At 37.9% G+C, this 22,417-nt stretch overlaps 1 protein-coding gene across 8 annotated transcripts in view; it reads left to right on the forward strand.

Annotated features, from left to right (window-relative positions):
* The window catches only part of KIF12 (kinesin family member 12), a 521,732-nt gene that overhangs the window by 130,622 nt on the left and 368,693 nt on the right, over positions 1 to 22,417 (forward strand). For 7 of the 8 annotated variants that reach the window (XM_044054389.1, XM_044054390.1, XM_044054391.1 and 4 more), the window contains one exon: positions 12,782 to 12,872. In XM_044054389.1, coding sequence (XP_043910324.1) covers positions 12,782 to 12,872 — 91 coding nt within the window. The remainder of the gene's footprint in view (positions 1 to 12,781; positions 12,873 to 22,417) is intronic. The other variant, XM_044054388.1, reaches the window with a different exon arrangement.

Here is a 22,417-nt window from a genome sequence, read left to right on the forward strand (position 1 = left end):
CTGTTCACCTCTTACTAAGGTGGAAATGGATATGATTTATAAACAATTAAGCTCAATTTAGAAATGTTACAGTGGGGTGTGAGCCTGCTGTACACCCCACACTAACCATTTCTGATTCAGAGACAGTCATGCTGCAGTGCTGTATCATGAGTAGATGCAGCAACATGCTGGGCTGTCTCAGTGACCTATCACAAATGCCAGCGCGATATGCTAGGAAAGTGACCAATGATGATTGCTAGCCAAGTAGTCTTCCCTTGAAATGACAGAGAGAATTGCTCACCTGCTTAAGTTATCATGGCTCGCTGTGTTAATGAACATGGCCAAAAATTCGCAATTACCCACTTTCAATGGATTCATAGATTCATAGGTAAGTACTAAGCTAGCTGCTCTTGCAAGCCATTTTAAGCCTAACCAGTTTCCCTTTTGGTGCTTGAATTAACCTGTCCTGTTTGGTATTAGATTGGCCTTACCCATCTCATGGTCAATAATTGTATGCTACCCCTAATGAGAATAACTGGGATTATACCATACATTATTTAAGTTGACCATGCATGGGATAAAACATTTAAGAGCTGCCACTGTCCATTAGTAGTAGAGGGGGCAGTCCTGGGGTAAGTTTTCTATTACCCATCCATTATTCCAATTTGTGCTTGAATATAGACAGGGATGAGCTTTATGTTACATGGATGTGGAGTCTGTTCCAGAATAGTAGTATCCTCTGTGAGATATAACTGCACCACCAAGCTGTTCTGCTGATGTTGCAGAAGAGGTTTAGATCCCAGCACTGAGTATTTCTGATGCAATTTGATTTGCTGATGTTCAGCGGATCCATCAGTATTTGGTCAGAAGTTGCCTTGTATACCAGACACAGGTCACTCAGAGCCAGATCCAGCACTGAGTGACCTAGGCTGTTGACTAGGGCCCATTGGCTGGGGGCCTCCTACAACACTTCAGTTTTAATTAAACAATAAAAAAAATATATTAAAGTTTAAAATTCTATTTCTTCTTTAAGGATGCATTCTGCATCTGTGCATGCATACATACGTCTTTAGTATGACACATGCACAGATAACATTGGAACTTGCCATTCATGTGTGTGTTAGATTTAAACTTTGGAACTTGCTGTTTTCATGCTGCTGCCAGAGAACTTGTGGGACCAGACAAGCTCCAAGACATTGTGTGTGTGTGTGTGTGTGTGTGTGTGTGTGTGTGTGTGTGTGTGTGTGTGTGTGTGTGTGTGTGTGTGTGAGTGAAATGCCCTTGTTGTGTATGGTAGGTTGTTCATTTTTATATTCAAACCCTCTACATTGCTTATGGAAAACAGGAGCCTTAATCCTCTACATCAACTAACTTCATTGGGGTGCATTTTGAAGGAATGAGAGTTTTGGTGCATTTTTCAAGGAATGTGGGTTTCCACGCATTTTCAAGAAATTGTTAGTTTCAGGGGAAGAGAAGTTTACTGTTGCTCATGCTAAACCTGTTTTCAATGTGCAACTGTTTTGTTTAACAAATGGCTGTCAGTTCTTGTGTTAGAGGCTTTGAAAGCAGTGTTAGAAGCATAACAGTTAGTATACTTGCCTTTGGGGCAGAAGGCTGTAGGTTCTACTCCCACACCATGTAGATGGATTGCTGATACTACAGTGCACTTCAAGGGGAGATTGGAGTGCGTTGCACCCCTGATTGTCATCTTTTGGATGAGATGCCTAGTAACTATGAACCTATTGTCTGTCAGCCATTCCCTATTATCAGCTTATTTTTTTATTGTACCCTAGGCAATTTATTCTTCAAGGGCAGCAGGCACTGAATTTGTAGATGAAACACAGAAATGTAAAGTTATTTGCCAGCAGCAACCTCTTTATTAGTTACAGATCAAAAGTTAGGTCACTGTCCGCATATGTTCCCAAATCCAAAACAACTGAGTCAACTCTTTGGGAAGTATTCTTAGTGTGGTATTTCCCTGCAGTAGATGACTTTGCAAAGGATACAACAATGCATGTTTTGGCATTTAGTTTTGGTTCATGATTGGGGCACCAATTATTTGTTAGGGACTAACCTTTTTGCAGGATGGCTAAGTCATTTGGGGGTTCAATAATCACATTAGAATAAGTGCTGGGGGGTTTAGCAGTAAGGCAATGGCAGTGGGGTATTTTAATGTGTTTGACTACATGTATGAGTGTCTGCATAGTGATGAGAGGTCTCAGATGCATATATGTGTGTTTGTGTGTCAGCCAGTGTGGTCGCTTTAGGGGAGGAGTTAGTTAGGGATGGGTAGGATAGATGTGTGTTTGTGTGGGTATAGATGAATGGTTGAGTGTGTGTGTGTGTGTGTGTGTGTGTGTGTGTGTGTGTGTGTGTGTGTGTGTGTGTGTGAATGTGTAAATGGGGGGGGCAGTCATACCACCACATTTCCCCAGTCTAATGAACAAATCCTCCAGTATTGGTGGGGGGGCACTAGAAGGCAGGAATATGCTTTATATCATGCCATAAAGGTACTTAAAATATAACAGAACAAGTTTTGCAGCACAAAAGATGTGGGGTGGGGAAAGAGTAGACACTGAGTTAGTCTTTATATTATGTTCTAAATGCACATAAAAATATTATAGAACAAGTTTTGCAGCATAAAAGATGCAGGGCAGGGGGAACACTAGACACCAGGGTCAGTCTTTATATCATGCCCTAAAGGCATGTAAAAAGACTCAAGTCCTGTATTGGCAATATTGACAAACTGCTCTTTAGCAGATCTTTAGCCTTCTACACTACTACTAGACACCAGGGATACTCTTAAATATTATCTAAGTCTTGGACAAAGAAAAGAAAACAAGTTACAGTAAAAGGCAGAAATTTCTAATCCTGTACCTGTGGCACACACCCAGCTGCTTAGCAGAAAGATAGCCCTCTGCACCACCACTAGATACCAGAACCACTCTTAACCTATTACCTTATGTCTTAAAAAAAGTTAAAGTAAAAAGGGGGAGTTTTGAATCATGAACCCTTGACACAGAAAGTAGGTTGTTTACCAGAGCCTTAACCGTGTATACTAAGTAAGGAAGGCATGTGTTATAGTGTATTTTATATACTGTAAGAAATCTGAAACTCTAATGTCTGGCATTATTCATTGACTGCAATGGTCTGTGAGTCAGGAGGGACTGGACATGGTAAGAGGCAAGATCAGGAGTGCTCTATAAAATCAGGGACAGTTTTAAACTACTTCATGGATTCATTTAAAAGTTTAGTAGAGGAACAGGTCAAGCATCTCAATGCACTTTGCGAGTAATAATAAGAACTAAACTCCAATGTCCGACATTATTGTTTGACTGTAAGGATTTGCAATATAAGAGGGCAGAGACAAAAATGAGAAGAAACAGTGGGTATATTCCGATAACTCAGGGACAGATAAGAGGTATTTCAGTATGTGTGTGTGTGTGTGTGTGTGTGTGTGTGTGTGTGTGTGTGTGTGTGTGTGTGTGTGTGTGTGTGTGTGTGTGCTGCCTATGTCGATGAGATGCATAAGACAACAATAGTAACTATACCTCTCAACATCTTAGAAAGGAGACAATACCTAAAGTAATGGGGGAACAAAGGCCCAAAATAGGGACAGATTTTAAATATTGCTCTTATAAACTTATATATTTTATAAACGAACCACGCCAAAAAACTTATAAAAAATGAAGAATGAAAGGAACAGGTCACAAATCACGCCAGCCAAGGTACAAAGTATATCCTTTTACTTGTAAGCGCTTTCATGCACATAAATACATGCACTTCTTCAGACAAATACACAAGTATACCAAGACACTTATATAGGCCTTTGAATACCCAGATGACTCATTTTATAAATAATTATCCAATTAATTAACAAATTAATTGAAATGAGGGTTATTCAGAGCCAACTTCAGTTTTGAAAACAAGATACAAAACTAACCAAACTAACCCTTATTTACATAACTAATGTTACCAACTACCAAATCTTCTACAATGTATAACATAAAAATAAAAATAAAAATAAAAATAAAAACAATTGTCACACCAAATAGTACCATATGTATTATGTATTAAAGTCTTTGATTAAAAAGTTTTTATATAACTATATTGTCCTTAATGTGGGTATTACTAATAACTAATTAATGAATGTTGTATGAATATGTTATGAGAATATATTCTGTATCCCATTAAGTAAAATATACAATAAATTTATGTAAATTTATAATATTAATATATATATTTTTAAATTGATACCAATTCATTCATAAATATATATATGTAATTCATAAAGAAATATATAAAATGTAAATATAATATTGAACATGTATTAATATAAGAATGTTATGAACATATAAACATGTATACCAGTAATTAAAATGACAATGAAGGAAATACAAGCAAAAACATTAATTTTGCAAAAAAATACATTTCATCTATTTAAAGCTTTCATGTTAAGTAGACATTTTATGGAACACATATCATTGATTCCTGGAAATGTATAGGCATTTGTTTTTAATTGCCAAAGAAGTTCGTGTTCCTGCAGTTTTAAACACCATGCTCCCCCTCTAGGATTCCTTTGAACTTTCTCAACTACATTAAATAAGAAACTGTGTGAATTATTTTCATTAATGTGCTTAGCTAAAGCATTAGACATGTTTTGTTTAGATATAGCGTAGAGGTGTTCATATATACGGGTCTTCAATGCACGCTCTGTCTTCCCGAAATAGTATGCAGCACAATCTTTACACTTAGCAAGATAAACGACTCCCTGACTTTCACAGTTGTATTTATCATTAATATGGTACTTTGTACCTCGAACTGTGAAAGTGGAGCCAGTTTATATATGCTTGCAATACTTACAACAACCACACTTTAACATTCCTTTATTGGGCTTATAGATTTTTGGGGGGAATTCCAATAGCTGTTTTATAGTTAATCCCTTCCTATATACTATAAGAGGTTTTGGGCCTAATAAGGAATGAAGTTTTTCATTTTGTATAATACATTCCCAATTATTTAACAATATTCCTCTTATCTGCCCTATATTTGAATTAAATTGGGTAAGGAAACTAGTATTATAGTTGTTCATTGTGCTTCTATTGTTTTGGCTATTATCTTGCACAATATTTGTGTTTAATATTTCTGTGTTGTGAACAGTTCCTTGAAAGATGGAAGTAATAAGCCCATTTTTCCTTTTATTATTTACTTCACAATAAACTGTATTTACCAACTGATTTGGATATCCCCTGTTGTTAAACATTTCACACAATTTCCAGCATTCTTCTTCGAATGTTTCATCTGTTGAACACATTCGAGAAGCCCGGACAAATTGTCCTTTAACAACCCCCTTCTTTTGATGGAAGGGGTGGTTGCTGGTGAAATGTAAAAAAGAATTACTGTATGTAGATTTTCTAAATATTTTGGTAATATAAACATTATTTATTAGGTCTTTTGTAATATTGATATCCAAGAAATTAATTGTTGTATCGCTCAGTTCGTAGGTGAAATCCAAAAAGGAGGAAAAGGAATTCATTTCATCAATTAGTTGTATAGCTTGCTCTGGAGTACCATTAAGTACCATGAGAATATCGTCTTGGTACCGTGTATACCATACATTGATTTTGCAGAATAAATTTTTGGGTTAGAGATTTTTTATTATTAAAAAATTGCCCAGGTAAGGATGTCGATTTGATTATTACTATCTTGGAATTAGTTTTAGAAAATAACTATTTCATGTTTCAAAAGGACATATTTTTACAACAATCAGGGGTAGCAATGGGCTCCCCATGCGGAGGCAGTTTTGCCAACGCAGTTATGGCTTTCTAGGAGCACACATTTCTTTTTCCTCATGACTTATTCTGCAAAATCAATGTATGGTATACATGGTACCAAGACGATATTCTCATGGTACTTAATGGTACTCCAGAGCAAGCTATACAACTAATTGATGAAATGAATTCCTTTTCCTCCTTTTTGGATTTCAGCTACGAACTGAGCGATACAACAATTAATTTCTTGGATATCAATATTACAAAAGACCTAGTAAATAATGTTTATATTACCAAAATATTTAGAAAATCTACATACAGTAATTCTTTTTTACATTTCACCAGCAACCACCCCTTCCATCAAAAGAAGGTTGTTAAAGGACAATTTGTCCGGCTTCTCGAATGTGTTCAACAGATGAAACATTCAAGAAGAATGCTGGAAATTGTGTGAAATGTTTAACAACAGGGGATATCCAAATCAGTTGGTAAATACAGTTTATTGTGAAGTAAATAATAAAAGGAAAAATGGGCTTATTACTTCCATCTTTCAAGGAACTGTTCACAACACAGAAATATTAAACACAAATATTGTGCAAGATAATAGCCAAAACAATAGAAGCACAATGAACAACTATAATACTAGTTTCCTTACCCAATTTAATTCAAATATAGGGCAGATAAGAGGAATATTGTTAAATAATTGGGAATGTATTATACAAAATGAAAAACTTCATTCCTTATTAGGCCCAAAACCTCTTATAGTATATAGGAAGGGATTAACTATAAAACAGCTATTGGAATTCCCCCCAAAAATCTATAAGCCCAATAAAGGAATGTTAAAGTGTGGTTGTTGTAAGTATTGCAAGCATATACAAACTGGCTCCACTTTCACAGTTCGAGGTACAAAGTACCATATTAATGATAAATACAACTGTGAAAGTCAGGGAGTCGTTTATCTTGCTAAGTGTAAAGATTGTGCTGCATACTATTTCGGGAAGACAGAGCGTGCATTGAAGACCCGTATATATGAACACCTCTACGCTATATCTAGACAAAACATGTCTAATGCTTTAGCTAAGCACATTAATGAAAATAATTCACACAGTTTCTTATTTAATGTAGTTGAGAAAGTTCAAAGGAATCCTAGAGGGGGAGCATGGTGTTTAAAACTGCAGGAACACGAACTTCTTTGGCAATTAAAAACAAATGCCTATACATTTCCAGGAATCAATGATATGTGTTCCATAAAATGTCTACTTAACATGAAAGCTTTAAATAGATGAAATGTATTTTTTTGCAAAATTAATGTTTTTGCTTGTATTTCCTTCATTGTCATTTTAATTACTGGTATACATGTTTATATGTTCATAACATTCTTATATTAATACATGTTCAATAATATATTTACATTTTATATATTTCTTTATGAATTACATATATATATATATATTTATGAATGAATTGGTATCAATTTAAAAATATATATATTAATATTATAAATTTACATACATTTATTGTATATTTTACTTAATGGGATACAGAATATATTCTCATAACATATTCATACAACATTCATTAATTAGTTATTAGTAATACCCACATTAAGGACAATATAGTTATATAAAAACTTTTTAATCAAAGACTTTAATACATAATACATATGGTACTATTTGGTGTGACAATTGTTTTTATTTTTATTTTTATTTTTATGTTATACATTGTAGAAGATTTGGTAGTTGGTAACCTTAGTTATGTAAATAAGGGTTAGTTTGGTTAGTTTTGTATCTTGTTTTCAAAACTGAAGTTGGCTCTGAATAACCCTCATTTCAATTAATTTGTTAATTAATTGGATAATTATTTATAAAATGAGTCATCTGGGTATTCAAAGGCCTATATAAGTGTCTTGGTATACTTGTGTATTTGTCTGAAGAAGTGCATGTATTTATGTGCATGAAAGCGCTTACAAGTAAAAGGATATACTTTGTACCTTGGCTGGCGTGATTTGTGACCTGTTCCTTTCATTCTTCATTTTTTATAAACTTATATATTTGCTAGAATTGCATAATGTGTGATAACATGCATTTTCTGAAGGATATTAAGTCTGAAACTCATATGTATGCCTGTATTTATTGACTTCACTCCTCAGTGATTTGCAGGAAAACTACAAATTGTACAAGGGACAGACCAAAAATATGAGCCAAATATCTGGACATTCTGCCAAAATGTGGAGAGATGAGAGGTATGGTGGTAACTACCATAGAGGAGTGTTGATCTGCACTTGCTGTTATGGACAATTCAAAGAAATGCAAATTAGATAATAATAAAGTCTTTCCTCATTGTAGTAAACAATCCCTTTTAGCTGTAGCTCTTACCAATAGCGGTGGACTCCTTTTTGAATCCCCAGGATTATTCCTTTTCAACTGCATAAAACATTTGCTGAGCTGAACAGTATGGCAACACATATCTTTAGTTTTTTTTTTACTTGAGACTAATAAAATACAAATAGTGGTTTACAGCAGCTCAGACTGTTATGTAAAATGGAACACTGGGAAAATATTTGCAACTGAAGGCCTTTCAGTTTTCTGTACCATGATCATAAAATGTTTACCAAAAGCTTAATGAACACATTGTAGAGACATGCACAAAGTTTGGTAAATAAAGATAAAATCAGTAGTGTATGGAAAAGAAGCACACATCCTGCAATGCTGTTAAGGAGGATATTTCAAAAAAGAAGGAAAGGAAAGGAAGTCTGCAATGACTATATACTTTTAGTACATTTTCAAAATTCTTTTGACAGAGTTAGAAGACAGGCAGTTGTAGACAAGTATGGTGAATGCGGGTTACTTGAAGCTAATGTAAATTAGTAACTAACAAGGTAACAGGGACATAATAAACAGTAACACCATTAACATGGGTACATGGTAATCGATGAGAACAGCTAAAGACTTAAGTAAGCAACATTGTTTATTTGACCTTTATTTGATTTAAGGGGGCTTAGACCACTTTATTAGTAGTAATAACTTTAAAATGACTATATAAGGCAGCCACTGAAAACAAATACAGGTCTGAGGGAACATTGCTTATCTGACCTCTTTTTTGCTTTTATGGGGCTTAAACCTTTATATTTGTCAGGTAAACTGCAGATTAGGGCATTACAGGACTGAGATAGCAAACAGTATCGCAACATCTGCTAAGTTCTGCAGATGATTAAGTATTGCGTATTATGGGTAAAGAAGGAATATAAAAGACAACAGAGTGTACGAAACACTAATAACATTAGATACGTGGTTAAGTAAAGGGAAAAAGACAAATTTATATATGTTTTTGTTTGGTGTTATAAGCTTGTAAGTATACTCCAAGATAAATATGAAATAAGCCCTGTCTACTGTTTGCATGTATTGAACTATCATAGGTTCATAGGTTCATAGGTTTATACTAGGCTATCTGCCCCAAGGCATTTATAAGCCTAGCCCGAATTTTTGTGGCTTACGCCACCCCTTATATGAAAAAATACTGTACCCATTAGTTTGTTGTGCCTCTGTCCAGCAGTGACACAGAGATGATTCCCCGGGTAAACCTACGATCTCCCATCCACAGGTCAAGATTTCTCTTGAACAGAGCCAGCGAGGTGCTCTGCCTCACATGGACCGGGACTCTATTCCACAGCATAGGGAGTCTCTGAGTGATAAATCTATCCCTCCAGCACGTCCTATTTATATCCGTGCTAAGGTTTAAGTCACTTGCTCTAGTGGTTTTGGTGGATTTGGATTTTTTGAGGTGGAGCATGTCCATTAATTCTGGGTTGGACATGGCCTTGTATGTCAGGCACATGTCACCTCTGAGCAGACGGTATGCGACTGAATAGAGCTGGAGTTTCTTCAATCTGGCAGCATATGACAGATTTTGGATTCCCTTTATCCTTTTGGTGAGAAACTTTTGGGGTCTCTCCAATTGCTGCAGATGTCGGGCGAGATACATCACGAATGGGGCATTGTACTCGATCATTGGTCTGATAAGTGAAGAGTACAGGGGAACAATGACCTCACTACATCTGGATGTGAATCCCTTCATGATCAGGTGGGCAATGTAGAAGGTCTTTCTAACCACTTTAGCAACGTGAGTGTCAAAGAAAGGCCACTGTCAACCTGGGTCCCCAGGTCCCTGATAACCTCTTCTGTGCTTAGTGGATTGCCACCTATATGGTAGCTTGGGGTTACCTTGTTTTTCCCGAAGGGTATGACTATACATTTTTTGGCGTTTAACTTCAGGCCATGGCTCTGGCACCAGCTATCTGTTTCCGTGAGTCCCTTCTGAAGGATATCCGTGTCCGATGCACTTTCCACTATGGCGCCCAGTTTGCAGTCATCTGCAAACTTTGTCAGCCAAAGTCCTCCCATGTTGGCCTGTACTTCTGAGAAGTAGATGCCAAACAATAGGGGGCCAAGGACCGAGCCCTGTGGGACACACTTGTGACCGGCTTAGAGTCTGACATAGCGCCAGCAACTCTAACCCTGTGGGTTCTGTCCTTAAGCCAATTTGCAACCCATCTTGTGACATATGGGTTTACATTTAAGCTGGTAAGTTTTTCTACAATACCTGAGAGGGGTATTGTGTCGAAAGCCTTTGCAAGGTCAAGGTAGGCTGTATGGACTGCCTTTCCCTCATCAATGGCCTTGGTGACTGTTTCGAAGAAGTCGACCAAGTTCAAAAGGCATGATCTTCCCTTGACGAAGCCAAACTGGGTCGGGTCCAATGTCTGCAAGTCCCCTATATCTTTGTTTATGAGCTCCATTATGATCCTCTCCATAGCTTTGCAGACTAGACTTGTTAAGCTTATGGGGCGGTAATTACCAGGGTCCGTGAGGCACCGGCTTTGTGGAGTGGGACCACAGTTGCTGCACGCCACTCCTTGGGCACGTATCCTGTGGTAAGGCTGAGATTAAACAGCTGCCTTATGTGCGGGTTTAATTCCTCATTTAGCTCGTGTAGCACACAGCCGGGGACACCATCCGGTCCCATTGATGCTGTGTTTTTAGCTTTAGAGAGAGCAGCTTTCACCTGCGCATTTGAGATGTCTGGGAGGCTACACTCCGCTGGGATAGTTATCTCTCCTTTAGGGGAGAGGGGGTGAAGTTTGCACTGAACCTGTCTGCCAGTATGTTGGCAATGTCTGTGGGTTCAGTGATTTTGTATCATTTTGGACTAATTCTGAGCATATCTGGGAGTTTCCACCCAGGTTCCTAACATAGCTGAAAAAGGCCTTATGATTGTCCTTTGAATCCATGGCAATTTTTCTCTCAAAATTGGCCTTAGTTGATTTTATGAGTGCTCATATTTTTTACTAATAATGATCAGGGGTGACTTCCCTTTTATGGATTTTGTTCTATCATGTAATAGCTTTCTCCTCTTATTGTAAAGTTTGTTAATGGCTGGGGTCCACCAGACTGGACATTTGCCCTTTGTGGAAAGAGTCTTGGTTTTATTTGGGATTGCCTGATCCATGCAGTCCTGGAGGTGTTCATAGAAGGCATTTGTAAGGGCTTCCGCAGCTTGGGTTGTGGTTTCCACTGTCTCAGGGGCCTTGGAGGATACCACACCAGTCTTGAGTAGTGTGAAGTTTGCTTTAGAGAAGTTCTTCACTGTGGTCTTTTTTGTTTGGGGTGGGTACATATAGGATATTTCTTTGTTAACAAAAGCAAACTATCAAGCAAAAATTACTTCCAAAATTACAAGAAGGATATGGTTTAAGTGAGACTTGTAGCAGTCATTGAAACAGAACCGTTTAGTAGGGGAAGAATGTCAGCCACTTAATGACGATGGATATCATAATTTATTCATATGGATAATGTATCATAGCATGAGTACTGCATTTAGTATAGTACAGTGTGTGATGTGAATTACCATATGTATATTTTCTGTAAGTTATGTTTACTCTGCTCCGATTTTTTAAATGATATAGAAGAACTTTGTAAGCAGCCTTCAGCACAGACTGAGATTTTTGAAATAATGGTAAAAAAAATAGCATAGATATTGCCTAATATGTGTTGGGGGCAGGGCAGCAGAAAGATTTTGATGGATTTTTTTGGTTATGCCATCAGCTCGGTATACAAATATTTCTGATTACTGAATAGTTGCATTTTATGATTAGCTTTGAATAAAATTGCACCTTATTGTTTTATCAAACAAGCACTGCACTACCACCATTTCTAGTGGATGAGACTTTAATTTTAGAGTTTTCATTTTTTTCTGAAGAATATCTCCTCAGCAGTGTATCTCCACACAATAATTTTACATTACAGCAACACTTTTGGAATATGAACCATAGTGCCTGCAGTGGTAATGGAACCATCAACCTTCCACTATCAAAAATTAGAGAACAACACACTGGGCCACTGACACTGTCTACTGTGAAAATTATTGGAAAAGTAAAAATGAAATTGTTTGTGCTGATACATTTAGTTATGCTGTGGGGTATACAATACAAAATAAAATCACTACCCCTGTGAGTTGATTTCCAGTTATTCATTGTTTTTTACTTGTAGTACTTGTTTGATCTACTACATAGTTAATGTGTTTCTTTAACATAAATGTTCACAATCTTGGAACTTATCTGCGGCCCTGGTATGTATGTAATTAATTCCAGTAGGCTAAAAATTAACTATCTCTGCCTCTTACTGTGAATGTTTTTCCTGTATTATAATGGGAAAATAAACTAATAAGGTAGCAGACAACCAGTCACTTCTTCCATTTAAAAACACTGTAACAGCACACTGAATCAGAATAAGGCATTGTGTTATATCATACACAGCTGTCATCTCTGTAGTAATGACTTTCTTACTAAAATGCTCTGTATTTGTTTTCTTTAAACAAAAGTATGATTTTTAACTGTACCTAATGAGAAACAGAACTCGACAAACAGGTGCATGCTCAAAGTGATTAGACATTCCTTTGTTCAGGTAAGTAACAGGTTTAGGAATGCTGATATGTGCATTTACTGTAACTTTGGATCATTAGTGTGTTTTCCATAATAGAGTTCGTCCACTGAACAAAGCAGAGCTTAGTCGAGGAGAAAATGCTGTGGTACATTGTCCTGGGCAAGGAACTATACTGGTGAGCAAATCGGTGAGCTTTGTTGTCCTTTTTGTTTACTTGTTTCTTCCTTGAGCAAAAAGCTATGTCTCCTTTTTTACTGTATAACTTACCTACTTTTCATATATACAAATGCATGTACATATATGTTGCACAGTATTCAAGCAGCAGGCACTCCCAAGTTTATCTCAAAACAGTGGATTTTATTGAACGGAACTTAAATCAGGATAGCTAAGCCAAGACTAAAAACAAAAGGTGCTAAAAGGTGAAATAAAATTAATCAGTACATTTTTCAACATAGTACAGTGTTCAGTCCTTTAGCTGCACTAGGAATGATAGTTTAGGTGTTTAATATAACTTTCACAGTTGGCAGTCTTTAAGCACTCCTTTAGTAGCAATAGTTTGTCAGAAACTAAAAAGTGTCTTGCAAGTACAAATGTCTCTGTCAGGAATACATGAAACAAACAATACAAAGTATCTTGTTTCCCGTACTCCTACTAGTAAGTTAAATCATTAGTAGGAACTGATCCGGTCAGTATTTCCAAACTCCGTTACTAGGCCTTCCACTGGCAATCATAGTCCATACTCTGCAATATCATCTCATGGCCAACTGCTTAGCCTAATTTCTCTGTCTTTTCACTAAGATGTTCCAGGCTCCTCTGGACTCTCACCCCAAGGACTTCTGCCATTCTAGTTTTACTCTGGCCTAAGAAAGACACAATCAGGCAGCTATTCCCCATTACCTCTTAAAGGGATCTGTCCCCATTTCCTTACTTAAGAGCTTTCTTCCATGTAGTACTTCTACTCCCCACCATGCCAGATACACGAACCACTGTGCCTGATTTTACTTATCTGTTATGGTTTCCCAGGGAGAATCATCACATTATGCTGCAATATATAAAGTACACACACACACACACACACACACACACACACACACACACACACACACACACACACACACACACACACACAAAACACACAATTTGATGTTTGTGTGTGTGTGTGTATGTGTGTGAGTATAAAATATTTTAATTAAAACTGACAATGAAAAAGGATGACCTTCAGCTCAAACAAGTGAGCAAAAGTAAAAAAAAATGAACAGACAAAATATTGAATGCTCAAAATGCCACCACTTAAAATATATCAAATACAATATTATATTCCTACCCAAACCTAAAATCAGAAAGAAAATGTTTTCTTCAGGTGTCCTTCAGGTGTGTAAGTCCCCATACACCATCACCCATCTAGAGACAGGTTTCCCAAACCCAGTACTTAAATATGGCAGCTCCACAGTCCCACCAACTTGGACAAAGAAGAAATCTCCTTGAAGACAGGAATCACTGTTAGAGCATACTGAGAACCAGCAATGATTCCCTGAAACGTGATTACTAAGAAAATCAGTGTTCCACATAGCATCTCCATCCACAAACTCAAAACAGTCCTCCCAACACAAGTACATGCAAAATAAAATGCACTACAATAACATTCAGCACTTAATGTTATTGGCATTATCGCCAATTAGGCATGTCAGTATTCTCACTTATGTGCATTGTCACAATCCTCAGTGCTGAAAAATAGTTCACTTTCTGTACATTTAATCATGTACATTACACTCATATATGTATGTGTGTGTGTGTGTGTGTGTGTGTGTGTGTGTGTGTATGTGTGTGTGTATGTGTGTGTGTGTGTGTGTGTGTGTGTGTGTGTGTGTGTGTGTGTATATATATATATATATATATATATATATATATATATATATATATATATATATATTATATATAAAACTTTAACACGAAAGGTTCAGAAATCAAAGGAAAGAATCACAAATGGGGCAACAAAAAAGAGAATTATAAAACACTGAAAGAAACTCCCCATGGCCATCATGGGGACTCCAGTACTGACATGACATTTTATTCTCTTTGTCCTTTTCTGGGAATGGACCTTGGATCACAATAATATGACATAGCCTAGGCAATATAAATGCATTTGGAGTCATTGCTTTTTGATCGACTATGAAAGCACAAGGAATCTTTTTTTTTTAGCTGAAAAAATCTCTGATCTGTGTTCACTCTTTTGGACTGAAGAAAATGTAAAAGCATAGTCTTGTTAAGTGCTCAGAGATGAAAGGGTTGGATTCAGAAAACTTTCTCGCATCATGGTAAACAAAATTATGTGACAACCAGCCCATTTCCAGAGTGTGTGTGATTCAGAAAAGCACATTCCACAATATGGGCAGCTTGGTCCATTGCAGTATATGCTAATGAGTGTATAATGAACAGCTGTTTATTATAATAAGGAAGCAAAACAAAATGGTACTGTGATTTAGAAACATGTAAATGCTGCACAAAAGAGCAATGCCTACTGCATATTGGAACCCAGCCACATATTTGTGTTGACTGAGTAATTCACTAAGTAATGATAGGGGTTGCCTCAGCTTTAGTAAATCATCATCTGTAAGAGGCTCTTACTGCTGCTGTCATCCATGACAGTATGTGCAAGGTCATCTGACCATGCATAACATTTCATGGACTCCATGACACCAGCGTTGTGGACCAGTACTGTGTTGGTAGGGACACCATTCAAGAAATTGTTGACTTGTCTTAGCCTCATCTGTAGCCCCATGACAGTTGTAGAGTATCTATCCCAGCTGATAATAAGGTATGCACACAGATTAGCTAAGGGGACTTTTCAGTGACCTGCTGGGGATACAGTGGGGGTATTTAAAGCATCTGCCTCAAGAATAATCCGTAAGTTTCTCAATGCCATGCTTCAGTATTCGGTGTAGCATATGTGGTTCCCATTTACCCTAGAGGAGAGAGAAAATGTCATGCAGGATTTCTGTGATATAGCCCATTTCCTTGAGGTATTGGGGGCCATATACTGTATCCACATTGAAATGAAGGCCCCATCTGGTAGACTGAGAAGGAGATATGTGAACCGCAAAGGGTTATGTCTCCATCACCTGCCAAGTGGTCTGTAATGCAAAAGGTATCATCAACAATGTCTTTCAAACAGCTATGACTTCCACATATGTCACACATGTGCCCTTTACCAACGGTTTATTAGGAGTAACTTTCCACAGGAGCATTGTTAGTGATGCTGGATATGACCAAGAAGCCTGGCTTATGACTCCCCATAACAAATCCACAAAATCAAACAGACCATGGGTATAGCTGCGCCAAATTTCAAACAAGAAATGTTATGTTGTTTTGGGCTGCTGAAAGTACACTTCAGCTGTCTGTATTTATCCAGTGGTGCCCGGAGCATCAAATTGTTTCTGGGGCCTGTCCAGCTTTGCCCCAAATCCAGCATAGCACTACACTGTGGAACTCTATAGAGGTGCCATTCCCTTTGAGAGAAGTCAGCAACTCCTCCATCTCTGTGAGAGATGGTACATTTGATGACCCCCCCCCCCACCTGTTGCCCTACATTCCTGTGCTAGGAGTTGAATACTTTGTTAAATACCTCATATCATATCATATCATACCAGTGACCCTGTGGCACACCATTTCATAACCACTGTCCTGTCCACTAACTACATTCACATTGGTTGCAATTTCTTCCCAGCCATAGTCCCAGTAAGGCTCGTCAGCTGAATGCAGGCCAAAAAGCTATCAGCCATGGAGACTGAAGGCCTAGACTAGCACCTTATTCTCCACATCTGAGAATTTTGCTTTAAATGTGAATGATCATGACACACCAGATGCATTACTCTATTTCTGCTTGGCCTGTTTTTTAGGCATTGCTCTTCTGGCATAGAAAACAATGGAATTAACCACATTGCTCCTGCAGGGCCCTTATAAATACTAACATCATCAATATCTTCTTTGGCCATTTAACATGCTGCTTTTGTGCCTGACAGCTATATATCTGTATCTACACTCTTTTAGGTAATGTCAGGCATCTAGGTTTACTGAGCACATGTCTCCCGTTAAGCAGTCACATAACTGCAACTGAATGAACATGCATGACTGTTCCTATCACACTTGCAAATATTCTGGTTGCTGAGATATGTGCAATGCATACAGTGTTAACATTTTGTAATTAATAGAGGGTAGATTGGACACTCTAAATTGGTCCTAGGCATGAGTGCATGCATGTGTGTGCCTTCTGTGGAAGGTTGGGCACAGGACTGGCAACTAGACACCATAAAACTCTACTGCCAATCATGAGTGGACAAGGTAATCCACTGTGGCAACCCCTAACTGGGAAAAGCTGAAAGAAGAAGAACAGTGCTCTGATTATGAGCTCATGGATGTGTCTCCCAGCAAGCTAAACAGTTCTGAACCCCAGTAATGACTATATCCTTGCAATCCCCCTCTCAATACTATACTAATCTATCTAATCCTAACCAAAAGAGTAACCCCAAAAATTTAAACATACTTACGCTGAACCTTAGAAGTATATGTAATAAAATAGCCCAATTGCATGCCTGGAATGATGAAAATAAACCTGACATACTAGCCCTTACAGAAACATGGCTACACCCCGGTGTAAAAGACTCAGAAATAATACTGTCAAACTTTGCAATAACCAGAAGAGCTAGATCTAAAAAAAAAAAGGGGGAGGAATGCAACTTCTATTTGACTGTACACTCAGCATCACACCATACACCAGTAATATACCTACCTTTTCCAATGCTGAGGTACTAATCTCCTTTTTTGAACCTCAATATATTAAAAAGAATTTGCATAATAGTAATATATATCCCACCAGGTAACAATATACCAGTGTTGGAAAATATTTTATCCTGGACATCCCAAACAATAAACCCCAAAACAATAATCTTAGAAGAAGTAAATATAGATTGGCAAACCATAGCTTCCGACTCCCCCACAAATAATATAAATCTGTAATTTTTTCTCAGCTTATCAATGCTCCAACAAGATACAAAAAAAATCTTACCTGCCAATCCACCTTAGACTGGATTCTAGTATCCCACCCTGCCAATTACTCCTCTTCTGGTACACTGTCTAACTCCCAGAGCGATCATCTACCAGCTTATTCCCTTAGAACAAACTCCCAACAACTAAGAGTAGACACTACAAAATCAATGAGGAACTCAACTAATTTTTGTCAGCATAAATTCAACAATCTCCTACAAGAAATAGACTGGACACCCCTTAAACAACTACCCCTTAATGATGCTGTACTATACTTTAATAACATACTTAATACAGTTTACCTTTGAATGCTTGAAACTGCAATGGTCGAAAGTAAGTTTTTAAGATTACGGATGACTGAATAGAAATGCATCGAATGTGCAATGAGTGAATGCACATTGACATTTGCTCATTGCAGATTCGGCATTTTGGGGCGGAGTGCACTGTAGTGGGGGTCGGGAAGTGGACCCTTTCCCCACTGTAGTGCGACCTCGGAGTTAGAATAATAAAGTAGGGGGTGTGGGGGTGCAGCCCCCCACATGGGGAGTGCAGGGGGGCTTGCCCCCCTGCATTACAGTATGTATTTAAAGTTGTAGTTCGAAAATCAGTGAATCTGGTTTTCGATTTGCTGATTTTCGAACTTTGGTGCAGATCGGAATGACGATTTTCGTCATTCTGGTTCACACAAAGGGCAATTCGGTAGGTTGATTTTCAGCCTTTCAAAGGTAAACCACTTAATACACTAGCTCCCATTCATATGAAAAGAATCAAAAAGAACTCAGCACCATGGCTGTCTAATGAATATAAACACCTGATGAAGCAAAGGGACCTAGCCTGGTCAACCTGGAAACAAAACAAAAATGAACAAAATCATGTTAATTTCAAAACACTACGTAACAAAGTAACAAAACTAATCAACAGTGATAAGAAGTCATATTATTCCCAGCTTCAACTCCAGCATAAAATCAACCCCAGTAAATTTTGGCACTCCATATCTTCTCTACTTAACCCTGGAAGAAATGGAGAGCACACAATATCACCAAATACCCCTCCGTCCCAAATATAGCCGAAAACCTTAACAAGCACTTCATAAAATCAATTTTGGACTTATTAACTAATATCCCTAATGCTGGACCCTTCAATCTATTCAGGCACCAACCCCAGGCCATCAACTACTTTTAACCCTGTCATAACTAACCCCCCTACTCAACAAAATGTCATACAAGCCCCATTCTCATTTCAGGCCACACCCACTGACACCATTAAGAAACTTCTACAAAAACAAAAACCCTGCTCTACCTCAACTGATAATCTCACCCCATACTACCTCAAACTGGCTGCTAACTCAGTCACCTGCTCAATCAGTATCCTTATAAACAGGTCTTTATCCAAATCAGAAGTACCTACCATAAGTAAACAATCTGACATCACCCTCATCCACAAAGGAGGCAACTCTTTGATCCATCCAGTTTACGTCCTGTATCCACCCATATCCAAAATTCTAGAGAGAGGTATCCATCAGCAGGTAATGCAATATCTATTGCATAACTACCTTTTAACCAAAACCCAACATGGCTTCCGATCTAGACACAGCACAGCTATAGCAGTATTCCTTGATCTCTCCAAGGCCTTTGACACAGTGTCTCACCCCTTACTTTTGAACACATTGTCTAACCTAGACTTCTCACATACAGTAAAATGGTTTCAGAGCTACATCAAGGATCATAAACAAGCAGTGAAATGGTCCAAATAAGTCTCACCCTTCCTTCACAACCCTACTGGAGTCCCCCAAGGCTCCAGCCTAGGACCACTACTCTTCAACATCTTCACAAACAACCTTCACACTACCTCTCACCCTGGGACCCTCATTCAGTACGCAGATGATTCCACCATAATCTGCACTGCTCAATCACTACCAGAACTACTTTCAAAAACTCAATAGTCCTTTACTGCAGTCGAATCCTGGCTAAGAAATGCCCAACTCTTTCTTAATCCAAAGAAGACAATACTAGTACTCTTTCATCCCAAAAATACCTCCCCTGTCACTGATCATTTCAACATCCTTGCAACTGACAACACTGTCTGAAATAGTGCAGGAAACCAAACTTCTAGGTGTTATCATTGACAATAAACTTTCATTTGATTCCCATATACAGCAAAATATAAAGAAAACTCATCAAAAACTGGGACTCATATAGAAACAAACATGTCTTTACTGCAGCAACCAAAACTACCCTTGCAAAAACATTTTTACTTCCCTCCCTTCTTTATGGTGCCCCTGTCTTAACTAACTTACAAAATTCTACCCTAAGCAAGTTGGAACAGTGCCACAACAAAGTTGCAAAGTTTGCCACAAACTCTAAATATCACATACACCACTGCAAACCGCTACTAGAATTAAACTGGCTTGAACTCCCCAACCAACTATCCACATTACACAACCTTATTTTCAAGCCTACTGCCTGTCCTGTACTAACCAGTCTAGTCACACCTTACACACCAAATCGATCCCTAAGATCAGAAGACAAAACTCTCTTAGCTATCTCAGAACCCACAAGAAAACCTGGTCACTCTCTGTATTCATACTCTGTCTCTATATTTTGGAATTCGCTACCTCTAGCTAGCAGGTCTATGCCTGCATTAACCCATTTCAAAGCCTCTTTAAAAAATCATCTCAAAAATACATGGCTCTGCTCCTGCATAAAGCCTACCTAATGCTCAGGTCTTTCTATTTCTGTCACATTTCAATCCCTCACAGACTGCAAGATCCTAAGGCTCTTCTAACTCCTTCTCCTGTTCTGTACCATATCTTTAAGCTACTGCTCAGGCAGAGACTGCAACTGCAAATACCCCATATTATCTCCAAACTGGTGCTCCCCTCCCTTTTGTGTCCCTGTCCACCCCTGATGTTTGTTCAGTTGTCTGTTCACCATTGTCTTCCTTCATTCCTTCTGTTGGTGTGATGTCTTCATCATTGTGTTCCCACTCCCTCATTGTGTTATCTCACACCCTGTCAGTCATATCTATTTTTTTCCTGCTACCTAACCTAATCCTCTTGCCTTCCTCCTTCAATGTACCTACTCTTTATACATAAAAATGTGTGTCTGTCAAAAAAAAAAAAAAAAAACATTTACTTCAACTTTCCCACCTCCCTCCTGTTCATTTCTTAGTCACTCACTTTATAGTCTATCCTCTGTTTGCTGTCCCTTTTCACCTCTTTCTTCCAACTTTTAAACATCAAAAAATAGATAAATACACCTCACTCATGCCCATGTACAGATTCCAAATGACTCATCTTTTGTGATCGTACTCTGCATGACAGGTTGCTAAGAGCACCATCAAAACCCATTTACAACTGTCGAGGACTGGAACGTGTCATTTTGTAGCAGCAATTAAGTGCTGCAGCTGTCATGTACTACATACATTGGCCTCAGCTGCCATTGGGCATGCAAATGTGCTAAATGTGATTGTAGGGCGGTCCGCATAATTGACATATGATAAAGATCAAACTATTAGAGTGACTGCTTCCATAGATCAGCCTGTAAATTAAGTGTTCTGTAGAGTGGTAGTAGAGGGGGGTTTGAGGATTTAAGTAATTTCAGAGCTGCATGCCTTTTGTGTCTTTTATGCTTCCATTATGTTGATGTGTATTGGATATTGAGATCGGAAATAATTTTTCCTCTCTTAAAACCTTTTAGGATTAGAAAGTCAGCTAGTTGACAGTCTTTTAAGAAAGTTTAGATAGTTGGTTGGGAATCAGAGTTTAAGATCCAACAATGCTAGTTGGAAAGCTCACAGAAGGCCTACATTAGACTTTGGATTTTATTCACTACATTAAACACTGAACTCTTACCTGCTATGCACTCCACTGACACCTTTAGTATGACTGCTTCTGTGACTCATTCAGTAAATGAAGTGTTTGGTAGTTGTGAATTTTATGCTTCCATTCTGCTAATGTGCAACAATCACTTACGATGTGCTTCGCTCACACCTTTGGTCTGACTGCTGCCTTGGCTCAGTCAGGAAATATAGTGCTTGGGAGAATGTAATTGAAGAGGGTTGAGAATTTAAATGCCCTTAGGATTATGTGAGACTTTGTTCATGGCATTTGCATTACAGGTACAGTGATTAAACTCTGATGATGGCATAATTACTTTAGGGTGATTTATTTTGTTACTTTTCTGTATCCCATCCATCATGTATCTTTTAACATTTTTAACTTCTTTTTAGCTTCTCATGCTCTATGGATGAACTACTATTGCTGCTTGTACCTTCCTGAGGCTACAACTTGCTTCAACATGATCTTCCAGTAGCTTCCTACTGAGGCCATGATGAAGAGCTGCTCATTGCTCATACCTGTCTGTCCGTATATATATATTTTAATGAACCTTGAAGCTTGTCCCACACACATAGTAAACAGACGTGGGTTGGCTGCAATCATTCTAAATCCCTGGGATAGTCCTTAAAATGTTCCAGAACTTCCCTCTCCTACACTCTTACTACAGGTGAAAGTTGTCAACTTTGATCACTCATAAATGACTGACAATTGTCACTTAAAAAGCTAGTAAGGCAAATAGCAACTGCCTTTAGTTTTAGATACTGTGCTTAATTTTATAATTACATAGATAAAAGCAATCCTTCACTGTTGAAAGATCAGACTATTTACCAGTCTGTTTAGGTAATGTTCTTCAT

The sequence above is a fragment of the Protopterus annectens genome, chromosome 13.part0 (genome assembly GCF_019279795.1).
Source record: "Protopterus annectens isolate FY-2018-M chromosome 13.part0, PAN1.0, whole genome shotgun sequence".
NCBI lineage: Eukaryota > Metazoa > Chordata > Ceratodontiformes > Protopteridae > Protopterus > Protopterus annectens.